Genomic DNA, 14,086 nt, shown 5'->3' on the forward strand with positions numbered 1-14,086 from the left:
GCATTAACTGTCTTGATTTCAGAATTTTCTATTGTTTCAATGAATATGAAGTTAGTTCTTCTATTGAATATAACTGATCGAAGAAAAATGTCTTTAGGGTTAAATAACACCCTCTGGCTCACCGTGGTCTCAGAAGCTGGTTTCCGATATCCTCTTACTCATTTAACTTCATGTAGACATTGCAGTCCACACTTATTTCAAAGTGAGAAACAGAGCTGAGAGACTGACATCATGAACTTTGTGAATAAATCAATGTGGACATTGATTCTCCTCATCTGTTCCATTCCCGGTGAGTGATCATCTGAGTTGTATAATCAGATAACCAATGTTTCTTGAAGGTAAAAAGAATGACTGCAGATGCTGAAAACCAAATACTGGATTAGTGGTGCTGGAAGAGCACAGCAGTTCAGGGAGCATCCTACGAGCAGTGAAATCGACGTGAAGGGCTTTTGTCCAAAACGTCGATTTCGCTGCTCGGATTCTGCCTGAACTGCTGTGCTCTTCCAGCACCACTAATCCAATGTTTCTTGAAGTCCAGTGTGTGGATATTGCAGTGGAAATGTTTAAATTGCTGAAGATGTATGAAGGGATAAAGGCAGAGGTTGTGACACAATGGGTAACATTGTTATTGCCATGTCAAATGCTGAGAGTTTGATTCTCATTCAGCACATTTTGCAAAGGCATGTGTATTCTCACAAACCCAAACAGGTTTATTATCAACCTGCAAATCTTTCCAACATGCCCAGGGCAGGGAGCAGGACTGGCTGAGATTCCAAGTCATGGTTCTTCAATGCAGGTTGCCACCCTTCACATTGCAACAACTCAGGCAAGTGATAAGCTGCAGAAAACAGACACAGCATGTGCTTTGTCTGCCCCATGCATACCTGTACAACATTACAAAATGTACTGCCTCTCCTGAACATATCATCATCCCAAGTGGCAGAGTCCCCAAATACTTCAGAGCAGCATTAATTATCAATTAAATAAAAAGGACAAATAATGTTGATATCAAATCAAAAATAAAGCATCATAATTATCTTAATTTGCCCAAAATTTTCAATGTTCAGTAACCACTAAAACTGGGGTGGAAATAAGCCCTCAAACAAAACATCTTGAGTTGGCTTTTATTTCTGTTATTTTAGTTTAGAAATGCAGTTCATTAAGTTTTCATCTGTGAGCCTCAGTCACAAAAGCAGATGGACGTTTTACACTTCTCTTTGCATAACAAAGCTTTTTTTCCTTTCTGTCTAAGTTGAATCAGGCTGTTTACTATCTTTCAATCCCATTGGTTTCCATGTTACAATGTAACACTGCAATCAAAGTATTGTTCTTCACTGCAATCTCTCCACTAATGATTTTGAAACACTCAAGATTAAAATTCCCATGTTGCATGACTCTCGGCTACAACACAATGAATTCTGTTCCATGAAACCTTCCTGAAACATGTTGTGGCTCTGACCCACCAACTTCATGCAGAATACTTCACAGATAGAAACCTGAAGTGTGCATCCCTCTGGTTTCACAATTCTCTTTCTTTCAAAGCTTCCTTTATCCAATAAGGTCTCTGTTTCCTGGCTTTCATCACCTTTCATCATTCATGTATCTTCCTCCCTTTCTTCTCTCTTCTCCATCTCTTCACTGAGGTTGAAAACCCCTTTTGTCATTTTGTTTGAGAATTCTTCCCACACAAAGGACGGTTCTCCCAACAAGCCCGTTAGTCTACTATTTATTGAAGTAAATTTACCACGTCATCAACAGGCTGCTCCTCTTCCACACCGGGACACAATGTGTCAGCAATTTAAACATTTTCTCATTAAGCATCACTCAGGAAAAGTCAGTAAATAATTCTGTTATTTTTCTCTCCTCACACTGACAACAATGTGTGATTACAAACCATCCTGCCTTTACTGCCCTCAAGATCCTGCACATTGATGTCTCTCTCCCATTGTGAACCATCTCTTGCTGAACTTCAATTCTCTTCTTCTCCCATTTGAGGTCTCCCATCATCATCCTGGGTCACCTGTTGTATCTGCCCCATGAGCTTTGGAAATATAGCCCCTGAGCCCACCATAAGTCTACACACAGCCCCTTCTCCTCCAGTCACAGTAAGGACCATTCAGCACCTGTGCCCTCCTTTCACCGATCCTCAGCTGACTCCAATCCAGGCCTGTCACTCAGGCTGCTCTCCAGGGGGACAACATTTCGATGATGTCACACACGGTGGAGTTAGAGCCCACAGCAGGCAGCACAAACCCAATTTCAAGATTGTCCCAAAGCTCGACCAGTGGGGAAAGAAAATATTCTGACTGTTTCAATCATTCCGTGGGAATTTGGAACAGCCTGACGCTTTGATAAGGGATTAACTTCACCATGAGCTAGATGCAATGGAGCTGATTAAAATGTATTAAGGAGTTTTTACCAGTCAAATTTCTGAAATATTGTCTCCTCCGTTTCAGATGCTTTATGGGCAGAGAAACACGTAACGGGAATTTTGGGAAGAGCGATCACAATATCTTGTCACTACGAAGCACGGTGGTACCAATCAAACACAAAATATTGGTGTCAAGGATGGACTCGTCAGTGTAAGTTTATAGCAACGTCAAATTGGCCAAATGGGAGAATATCAATCACTGATAACAAAACACAAGGAATATTTCTTGTCACAATCAAGAATCTTCAATGGGGAGATGCAGGATGGTACAGCTGTGGGATTGAGGCTCCTGGCCTTGATCCAATGTTTAATGTAGAGCTGCACATCTCTGACGGTAAATGTTTCAGTGATTTTTTAAAATTACTCTCAGCTGATATGTCTGATCAGTGTTTTCTCCAGGAAGAAAACTAGCCAAGTATTGAAGGATATTTGATCTTTGATCTCTCAATAATTGTTTCTTCCCCACAGAAGCTGTCTCTGTTCCTGGACTTCGATATTTATCCCCATTTACTGTCTCATGTTCTGGGGGCTCAGTGACAGTCTCCTGTGATTCTGCCCGGGGATCTCTCCCCATTCACTACACATGGTCTGAGAAGACCCCATCTCAAGATTCAAAGATCTCTGATACCAATAAACTGGAGCTACATTGTCAATCCTTCTCACAGCAACATCATCAATATTACTGCACAGCCTCAAATACTCAGGGAACAAAACCAAGTGAAATTGTTCATGTGTCAATCAACAATGTAACAGAGAAGAACTGCAGTTATAAAATAAAAACCAATGGCATCGGTAAGTGTGATGCACATGTTTAATATCTCACTCTGCCAAACTGTAAGTTATAAAATGCACTCCACTTGTTTCATTGTCTGTTCTGATTTAAACCAATACTCTGTCCTGCAGTTGGAAAATAAACAGGTGCATAAAATACTATCCACAGCATGTTGATGCCAGCATGTTGGGGGTTCCAGTTCCCCTTCGGGGTTAAAATTCAGCTGGATCCCACTGCCTAGTAGGGAGAAGTAATGCTGTGCTGTGGCAGGTGAGACAGTGTCGATGAGGTGACAAACTGAGAACCTGTTCCCCCTTTAGGAATGGCATCATTTGTAAACTATTTACAGAATAGAGGTTCTCCTGGTGTCTGAGCAAGCATTCATTCCTCAATCAATGTTATTAAACACAACCAGATTTTTGAGAGAATTATTTCAATGTTTTTGCTTGCATGCAAATTAATTTCTAGATATTGCTGCATTCCAAGAACAGAGACAGCTTCTGTGGGAAAGAAACAATTATTGACAGATTAAAGATCAAATATCCTTCAACACTTGGTCAATTTTCTTCCTGTATAAGTCACTGATCAGATATACTTGTTTTACTTGCACATCCACAAATATCATTTATTGTATCCGTTTCTCCCGATGCGGTCTCCTCTACATTGGGGAGACTGGGCGCCTCCTAGCAGAGCGCTTTAGGGAACATCTCCGGGAGACCCGCACCAATCAACCACACCGCCCCTTGGCCCAATATTTCAACTCCCCCTCCCACTCTGCTGAGGACATGGAGGTCCTGGGCCTCCTTCACTGCCGATCCCTCACCACTGGACGCCTGGAGGAAGAACGCCTCATCTTCCGCCTCGGAACACTTCAACCCCAGGGCATCAATGTGGACTTCAACAGTTTCCTCATTTCTCCTCCCCCACCTCACCTTAGTTCCAAACTTCCAGCTCAGCACTGTCCCCATGACTTGTCCGGACTCGTCCTACCTGCCTATCTTCTTTTCCACCTATCCACTCTACCCTCTCCTCCCTGACCTATCACCTTCATCCCCTCCCCCACTCACCCATTGTACTCTATGCTACTTTCTCCCCACCCTCACACTCCTCCAGCTGTTCTCTCCACGCTTCAGGCTCACTGCCTTTATTTCAGACGTTATAATGGAGTTATGACAGGGCCAACATTTCCCCTGAGTTTTCACACACTCTGTCTTGCGCCTCTCTCTCTCTTTCTCACTCACACACACACTGTCACACCTATGCACTCTGTCTCTCTTTCCCTCAAATACAGACACTCACAGCCTCCCTCTCCCTCTCTCCCTCATCCTCCCACACTACACACACACACACATGTGCACACATTCAAATACACATTCAAGTCTGTGGAGTGAATTTACATTCTATTTTGTTCAAACAGCATAAATCTGAAGGCAGTCAATTAAGGTGATAGTTTATAAATTCCTACTTTCCAAAAAGACAGTCTGACTCCAGTTTGGGACACAGACTCTAACCTCATCCCTGTAATGTATTGTCTGAGCTGAGATGTCACTTTTTTTTATTTACTGATAAAACCTTAAGATATATCGGGACTGTGACTTAAGAGAAATTCTGGGATTTACATATTAATCAATGGAAACCTGCCTTCCCATTCTAGGTGATTACAGACTTATCAGCAATCTCAGTTTCTCTAATACATTGCATCCGTCATGTGACACTTTGATCTTTTACTTTTAAATCCTGTGCCCTACGTATCCTGCCCCACTGGCTTCCTGACAAAGGAGCAGTGCTCTGTAAGCTTGTATTTTCAAATAAACCTCTTGGACTATAACCTGGTGTTGTGTGGTTTCCAATTTTGTCCACCCCAGCCCAACAGCAGTCCCTCCACATCCTGAATCTTCTTGCCAGTGGCTCATATCCAGCAGACACTGAGTGCTGAGCCTGAGTCTGAATGATAGTTGTTCCCCTCTCCAAGGAGACAGCTAGACATACGGCTCGGGATTGATAGTGATGGTTGATGTCTCCATCCCCATTGAACCAGTTTAACGACTGATCAATTGGATCAATGGGCTGAGGAGTGCCAGATGGAGTTCATTTTGTTCAATGTGAGGTATATCCTTTTAGTTCAACAAAACAGGATGGGACTTATACAATTAAAAGTAGGACCCTTTTAATTGAGTAGTGCTGTTGAACAGACAGACACTGGGATCTTTGACATTTGCATCACAAGTAGAGAGGGTGGTTAAGAAGGTATTTAGAATGCTGACCATCATTGCTCAGACCATTGAGTGTAGGAGTTGGAACATCACGTTGAGCTTGTACAGAATGATGGTGAGGCCACTTTTGGTTTTGTGTGTACAGTTCGAGTCACCCTGCTTCAGGAAGGTTTTATTAAATTGAAGAGGTTTCAGAAAAGATCTACTGAGATGTTGCTGTGACTTGAGGGGTTGAGTGAAAAGGATAGGCTGGGACTTTTTCCCCTGGAGCAGAGGAGGTTGGGAGGTGACTTTAGCGAGGTTTATAATATCATGAGGGGTATGGATAAGGTGTTTAGCAAAGATTTCTTTCTCTAGGCTGGGAGAGCTCAAAGTGAGGGGTCATGTTTTCAAGGTGAGAGGAGGAAACTGTGAAAGGAACCTGAGGGGCAACGTGTTCACACAGAGGGTGGTCAGTTGCAACATTAAAAAGATTTGGATCAGTACATGAATAAGAGAGATTTGGAGGGATATGAGCCAAATGCAGGCAAGTGGGACTGGTTTATTTTGAGAAACTTGTTCTGCACAGACATATTAAACCGAAGGGTCTATTTCTGTGGCATATGAAGGTATGACACTGAATTGGGACAGGGAAGGGCAAAGTCTTGGGGTTTTTGGCTTTTCAATTACAGTCCGTTTTCCAATAAATGTTTGTTTCCCAAAGACTGTTCCTGGACTTCAATTTTAGTCACAGCCAAATGTCTCATATTCTGGGGCTTCAGTGAGAGTTTGCTGTGAGTCTGCCTGGGGATCCCGTCCCATTCACCACACATGGTTTGAGAAGACCCCATTTCCCGATTCAATGATCTCTGACACCAACAAACTGGATCTACATTGTCAATCCTTCACACAACAACATCATCTATATTACTGCACAGCCTCAAATACTCAGGGAACAAAACCCAGTGAAATTGTTCATGTCTCAGTTCCCAGTGTAGCAGAGAGGGGCTGGAGTTACATGATATAAATCAGCAGCATCAGTAGGTTTTATACAAACATTGAGGCTGACACACCTATTCAATGTTTATTCAAACTGCTCATTGGTTAATGTTCTTCCATATTTACAAATAATTGCACTTCATCACATTACGACTCTTTGATATTTGAACAATTTTGGGCAAGGTGTTAATTTATTTTTGAAAATGGGCAAAATTGTAATAAAGCTCCAGAAAATGCAGAAATGCTGTGCTCCAACTTTGTGTTACATCTCACAGCTTTTGGAGATGCCGGTATTGGACTGGGGTGTACAGTTAAAAACCACACAACACCAGGTTCTCGTCCAACAGGTTTAATTGGAAGCACTAGCTTTCGGAGCACCGCTCCTTCATCAGGTGGTTAAGGAGGACACAATTGGAAGGCACAGAATTGATGGCAAAAGTTTACAGTGTAATGTAACTGAAATTATACATTGAAAAATACCTTGATTGTCTGTTGAGTCTTTTATCTGTTTGAATATCATGATAGTTTCACTTCTTTCATGTGTAAATCAAAAAACATTTTTTTAAAAGTTGTATTCTCAGGTTAACTGTAACAATTGGTGTTATCCAGGCAATATGTTGAAGGTGTTAGACTGCTTTGATCCCTGTCTATGCCATAATGTTTAGACTGATTCTAATCTAAAAAGTGAGTTTATAGAGTCTTACATGAATTCATGCAGTTTTTGAGCAATGTAACTCTGTCAGTACAAATTCACCCACATATATGTGCGTGTGTGTGTGTGTGTCTGGGGTGGAGGTGGGGGGGTGATGTGAGTGTGAGAGAGTGTATATGTGTCTGTGTATGTGAGTGTAGAGTGTCTAAGTCTGTGAGGGGGTGCATGTGTAAGTGTGGGAGTGTGTGTGTCAGTTGGAGTGTGTGTGTGTGTCTGGGGTGAGGGGTTCTGAGCGTCTATGAGAGAGAGTGTATATGTGTGTATGTGACTGTAAAGTGGTATAAGCCTGTGAGAGGATGCATGTGAAAGTGTGTGTGTCTGTAGGGGTACGTGTGAGTGTCTGTGTATATGTGTGTCCGTGTGTTTGGAGTGCCTGTGTGTGTGTGTGTCTGTGTGTGTGTGTGCATAGGAGTATCTGTGTGTGTGTATAGTGCAATGGTGGTCACCTGTAATGTGACATGAATCTAAGGTCCCGATTGAGGCCCTCCCTTTGGGTATGGAACTTAGCTATCAGCTTCTGCTTGGCCAATTCTCACTGCTGCCTGTCCGAAAGTCCGCCTTGGAAGATGGTCACCTGAACGTCGGAGGCTGAATGTCCTGGAGCACTGAAGTGTTCTCCAACTGGGATTGTTGTGCGCTGCCCATTCATCTTTTGCCATACCTTCTCAGCTCACAGCTTGTGTGTATCATGGCATGTGACCTGAGGGGATAATGGTATCAGACTCCATCTTAGTCAGGGTCACATCAGGCATGACATGGTGATGGAAATGTGTTAGGGTTTGTAACTGATTACCTCAGTTTCAGCCCAGACCCTGAAGTGTCTGTGGCTGTGAGATATGTTTAGGCCAGATGCTGTTATCAATGTCTTTTGATTTGTCAGTATGACAACATCCACATTTTGTTCTCATGTGACAGGAGCTGATGTAAAGACTACATCATTGGGTCTAAATACCATAGTGGAGGCAAAACTCCCAGTGGAAGCTCACCCAGCAATCACAGGATATTACAGGACAGAGCAGGGGCTGCTGGATCCCCCAGGAATACATTGTCCAGCGGGGGCAGTGACCAGCTCAGTGGCTGGAACTTTCTTTTACGTTTGACAATGAGGAGAAAGGAGATCTTAGTAATATAGTCCCATCCAACCTCAGGCTATCAAATGCTTGAATACGATTGCAGGAGCAAGAATGTCCAGGCAAGGAACAAATACAAATTGTATGCAAACTAGATCATTACCATGTCTCTCCAGACAGGGAGAGTTATAGCAAAATGAATTCAACAAAATCCATTATTCACAACACGTCCTGAGGTTACATTGATGAAGAGTGCTCTCTTGGTTGTCTGTAACTGAGACTCAGATGAAGCTGAATATTACCTTATGTCTCAACAGGAAGGGAATATACTTGTGACAAATCCTCAACAAAATCACCAACAACATCCACAACAAAATCACCAACAGCAACAGGAACATCGTCAGGACCCAAGTCTGTCAGGAAAAGGTAGAACAATTTCATTGTCAATGTTTCTATCAGCATTGATTCCAGTGAGAATAAGTGATTTCATTTAACGGCTTACAATAAGTTTCAATTTTTGACGATAATTTATCAGAATGTCAATGGTCACTCATTTCATACAATGTTATTATGTTCTCTTCCTTACTGGTGAGCTTTTCTGGGTGTTTTAATCTTAGTTTTAATGAGCAAAGGGGTTCAATTTCCATGCCATAACATTTACAATGTTTCTATTTATGTTATTGTATATTCGTAGCATGAAATACCAATTATCTGTCTGCCAAGTCCCAGGTGAAATGCTTCTTTATTCATCTAACCTTATGGTAATGTATGTTTCAAAGAAGTGACACATTTTGTTGAGCCAGGGTATCTGGTGTATCACTGCCAGTGACACTCCATTCTCTGTCACCTTCTCCTTCTTCTCCAAACCAGAAGAGAGCAGAAGAGAGCAGATGATTAGAAAGGCAGAGAGGAGACAGATGCAAGAGACCGCGGGGGAAGTACCTGTCAGGAACAAGTTGAATCTTTTGGAAACAGTAGAGACAGATGACACTGCCAGTCCACGAGGCGGCCAGGGCTGTCAATCAAAAGTTAGCATGGAGGCAGAGCCGAGGAATAACACATCGCACAGAGCCGCGGTGATCGGGGATTCCATAGTGAGAGGAACTGAACGGGGTTTCTGAGGCAACAGGCGGGATTTAAGGATGGTCTGTTGCCTTCCTGGTGCCAGGATTAAGGACATCGCAGACAGAGTGCAGGAAATCCACAAGGGGGAAGGTGAAGAACCAGAGATGGTGGTATATGTCGGCACAAGTGATGTGGGGAAGAAGAGGAGGAACATACTACAGCGGGACTTCAGAGAACTAGGAAGAAGGCTGAAAAGCAGGATATCCAGGGTGGTTATCTCTGGTTTGCTTCCAGTTCCTCGGGCTGGTGAGGCCAGAAACAGGGAGATAATGGACTTGAACATGTGGCTGGGGAACTGGTGCCGGAAGCAAGGATTTAAATTCTTGGATCACTGGGGTATATTTGTGGTAAGCATACATTATACAAAAGAGACAGTTTGCACCTTAACACGTTGGGGACCAGCATTCTGGCAGGCAGGTTTGCTACTGCAACACAGCTACGTTTAAACTAAATAGTGGGGGAGGGAGAGGGGACAAACTGGAAGTTTAAGAAGGAAATTGAAGGGAAAGTTAGGACAAGGGAAGTCAAGAAAGACAACGGTATCAATGAAGCAGAAAACTCAAAAAGGAATCATGCCGTAAGGTTGTGTGAAATGGGGGTTAATCGGAAGGGTGAGGACAGTAACAAATTAAAAATACTATACATGAATGCACGAAGCATTAGAAGTAAGATGGATGAGCTTGAGGCTCTTTTGGAAATTGGCTACGATATTGTGGGGATAACTGAGACGTGGCTTCAAGTAGACAGGGCCTGGGAAATGAATATTCAATGCTATACGTGCTATCATAAGGACAGACTGATGGGCAGAGGGGGATGGGGTGGCAATGTTGGTAAGGGATGATATTCAGTCCCTTGCGCGGGGGGACCTAGAATCAGGGGATGTAGAGTCAGTGTGGATAGAGCTGAGAAATTCTAAGGGCAGAAGTATCCTGTTGGGCGTTATCTACAGGCACCCAAACAGTAGTACGGATGTAGGGTGTAAGTTGAATAAGGAGCTGAAATTGGCCTGTGGCAAAGAAGTTCCTACAATTGTTAGGGGGGATTTCAACATGCAGGTAGACTGGGAGAATCAGGATGGTATCGGACCTCAAGAAAGACACTTTGTGGAGTGCCTCCGAGATGGATTCTTAGAACAGCTGGTGCTGGAGCCAACCAGGGAGAAGACAATTCTGGATCTGGTATTCTGCAACGAACCAGAATTGACCAGGGACCTAGAAGTGAAGGAGCCATTAGGAGGTAGTGACCATAATACAATAAGCTTCAATCTGCAATTTGAAAGGGTGAGGGTACAATCGATAGTTACAATACTTCAGTTGAATAAAGGGAACTGTGGAAATATGAGGGAGGAGCTGGCCAACGTTCAATGGTGTAACACCTTAGCAGGGATGACAGTGGAGGAACAATGGCAGATATTTCTGGGTATAATGCAGAAGATGGAGGATCAGTTCATTCCAAAAAGGAAGAAAGACCCTCTGAGGAGGCAGGGGTGGCCATGGCTGATGAGGGAAGTTAAGAAATATATAAAGTTAAAAGAGAAAAAGTATAACATAGCAAAGATAAGTGGGAAAATGGAGGACTGGGAAGCTTTTAAAGAACAACAGAGGATTGCGAAGAAGGAAATATGCAGAGAAAAAATGAGGTACGAAGGTAAACAGGCCAAAAATATTAAGGAGGATAGTAAAAGCTTTTTTAGGTATGTGAAAGGGAAAAAAATGGTTAAGACTAAAATTGGGCTCTTGATGACAGAAATAGGGGAATATGTTACGGGGAATAAAGAAATGGCAGAAGAGTTGAATTGGTACTTCAGATCTGTGTTCACTGGGGAAGACACAAGCAATCTTCCTGAGGTAACAGTGGCTGAAGGACCTGAACTGAAGGGAATTTATATTTGCCAGGAATTGGTATTGGAGAGACTGTTAGGTTTGAAGGTTGATAAGTCCCCGGGGCCTGATGGTCGACATCCCAGGGTACTGAAGGAGGTGGCTCTAGAAATCATGGATGCGTTGGTGATTATTTTCCAGAGTTCGATAGATTCAGGATCAGTTCCTGCGGATTGGAGGGTGGCTAATGTTGTACCACTTTTTAAGAAAGGAGCGAGAGAGAAAGCAGGAAATTATAGACCAGTTAGTCTGACCTCAGTGGTGGGAAAGATGCTGGAGTCTATTATAAAGGATGAAATTACGACACATCTGGAGAGCAGTAACAGGATAGGTCAGAGTCAGCATGGATTTATGAAGGGGAAATCATGCTTGACTAATCTTCTGGAATTTTTTGAGAATGTAACTCTGAACATGGACAAGGGAGATCCAGTGGATTACTGTAACTGGACTTTCAGAAAGCCTTTGATACAGTCCCACATAGGAGGTTAGTGAGCAAAATTAGGGCACATGGTATTGGGGACAAAACACTGACATGGATTGAAAATTAGTTGGCTGACAGGAAACAGAGTCGTGATAAATGGCTCCCTATCGGAATGGCAGGCGGTGACCAGTGGGGTAACCACAGGGATCAGTGCTGGGACCGCAGCTTTTTACAATATATGTTAATGATATAGAAGATGGCATTAATAGTAACATGAGCAAACTTGCTGATGATACAAAGCTGGGTGGCAGGGTGAAATGTGAGGAGGATGTTAGGAGATTACGGGGTGACCTGGACAGGTTCGGTGAGTGGACAGATGCACGGCAGATGCAGTTTAATGTGGATAAATGTATGGTTATCTACTTTGGTGGCAAGAATAAGAAGGCAGATTATTACCTAAATTGGAGTCAAGTTAGGTAAAGGGGCAATACAAAGAGATCTGGGTATTCTTGTACATCAGTCAATGAAGGTAAGCATGCAGGTACAGCAGGTAGTGAAGAAAGCTAATTGCATGCCAGCCTTCATAACAAGAGGGATTGAGTATAGAAGCAAAGAGGTTCTTCTGCAGCTTTACAGGGCCCTGGTGAGAGCGCACCTGGAATATTGTATGCAGTTCTGGTCTCCAAATTTGAGGAAAGACATTCTGGCTATTGAAGGAGTGCAGTGTAGGTTCACGAGGTCAATTCCTGGAATAGCGGGACTATCTTGTGTTGAAAGATTGGAGCGATTGGGCTTGTATACCCTTGCGTTTAGAAGACGGAGAGGGGATCTAATTGAGACATATAAGATTATTAAAGGATTGGACACTCTGGAGGCAGGAAACATGTTTCCACTGATGGATGAGTCCCGAACCAGCGGACACAGCTTAAAAATAAGAGGTAGTCCATTTAGGACAGAGATGAGGAGAAACTTCTTCTCCCAGTGAGTGGTGGCTGTGTGGAATGCTCTGCCCCAGTAAGCAGTGGAGGCCCAGTCTCTGGATTCGTTTAAGAAAGAGTTGGATAGAGCTCTCAAGGATTGTGGAATCAAGGGTTATGGAGATAAGACAGGAACAGGATACTGATTGAGGATGATCAGCCGTGATCATATTGAATGGTGGTGCAGGCTCGAAGGGCAGAATGGCCTACTCCTGCACCTATTGTCTGTTATCTATTGTCTATTGTCTCTGTTTTCTCATTTTAAACCATTATTCCCAAACTGAGAGGGTGGGAGGCTGTCTGGTTCCAGCTGGTTAAGCCTTGCCTGTTAGAAGGTACAAGGAGCAGTGTGGGATGATGATATTCTGAGTTCCTCACTCACTTATGAGACTGCTCATCCACTGGAATATTGCACCAGACTGCAGTGCTCCTGCAAATATCCATCCACATCTAATAATCCTCATTTATAACAAGATGCTGTGCATTGCAGGACGTGCGACTGAAATATGTTTCATTTGGCCTTTATATATTGTTCAAGTCAATCATAAATTAAACTATTATTTAGTTTTCCTACGTAACTCCCTGAGCTGTGCTGCGTTACTTTGCAACAATACCCTGCAGTGTAAACAGCGGATAAATGTTCAAAACATCAAGCAGTCTTGTTTCCTTCAAATGATTTTGTATTTCTTCTGTTTTACACAGTTACGTTGTCTGGGATGTGATACGCTGGGTACTCTTCACTCTCCTGGTGATTTGTTCTCTTTCAGTCACAATGTTTACACGAAAACATTAGGTGAGCATCATGGCCTTTACATGAATGATTTTGAGCACTCTAAGTTCCCCATCAATGAAGTGGCCCTGGGTGGAGGGGTTTCGAAGCAGGAGACACAGTTTGAGAAGAATGGGTTGACCATTTGGGACTGAGATGAGCAGGAATTTCTTCACTCAGAGGGTGATAGTTTGTTGGAATTCTCTGCCCCAGAGAGCTCTGGAGTATCCAGCCTTGAGTATATTCAAAACAGAGATCAATAATGTTCTGGCAAATAAAGGTAGGAAGGGACGTGGTGTTAGTGCAAGAAAAATGGTATTCAGGCAGAAGATCTGCTCTGATCCACGTGAATACTGAGGGAGCCTTAAGGGGCCGAATGGCCTACTCTGGTTCTGCCTCATCTCTCCATGATGACCTCATGCTGTTAAATACTGTCATTGTACCAGCATCCACCACTTCCTCTGGCAGAACCTTTCATACACACACCACCCTCTGCATGAAAACGTTACTCCTCAGGTCATGTTGAAATAATTTCCTTCTCATCTTCAACCTCTGCCCTCTCGGTCTGGACACTCCTAGAGATGAAAAAGACCTTGGCTGTTCACCCTGTCCATGCCCTCGTTTAAATCTCATTGGATAATATAGTCATGTGTTCTAATCTGGAACAAAAGACAATGTAAATGCTGTTGGGTAGAGAGACAAGTGAGTTAGTGTGTAAATGTTTGTTTGGACAAAACC

At 43.1% G+C, this 14,086-nt stretch overlaps 1 protein-coding gene across 1 annotated transcript in view; it reads left to right on the top strand.

The window, feature by feature from the left end:
- The first annotated feature begins 246 nt into the window (after positions 1–246).
- Positions 247–14,086, top strand: part of LOC140467125 (polymeric immunoglobulin receptor-like) — a 54,298-nt gene continuing 40,458 nt past the window's right edge. The window contains exons 1-3 of the mRNA XM_072563192.1: positions 247–286; positions 2,448–2,765; positions 2,900–3,223. Coding sequence (XP_072419293.1) covers positions 253–286; positions 2,448–2,765; positions 2,900–3,223 — 676 coding nt within the window. The 5' untranslated portion in view covers positions 247–252. The remainder of the gene's footprint in view (positions 287–2,447; positions 2,766–2,899; positions 3,224–14,086) is intronic.

The sequence above is a fragment of the Chiloscyllium punctatum genome, chromosome 45 (assembly GCF_047496795.1).
Source record: "Chiloscyllium punctatum isolate Juve2018m chromosome 45, sChiPun1.3, whole genome shotgun sequence".
NCBI classification, from domain to species: Eukaryota; Metazoa; Chordata; class Chondrichthyes; order Orectolobiformes; family Hemiscylliidae; genus Chiloscyllium; species Chiloscyllium punctatum.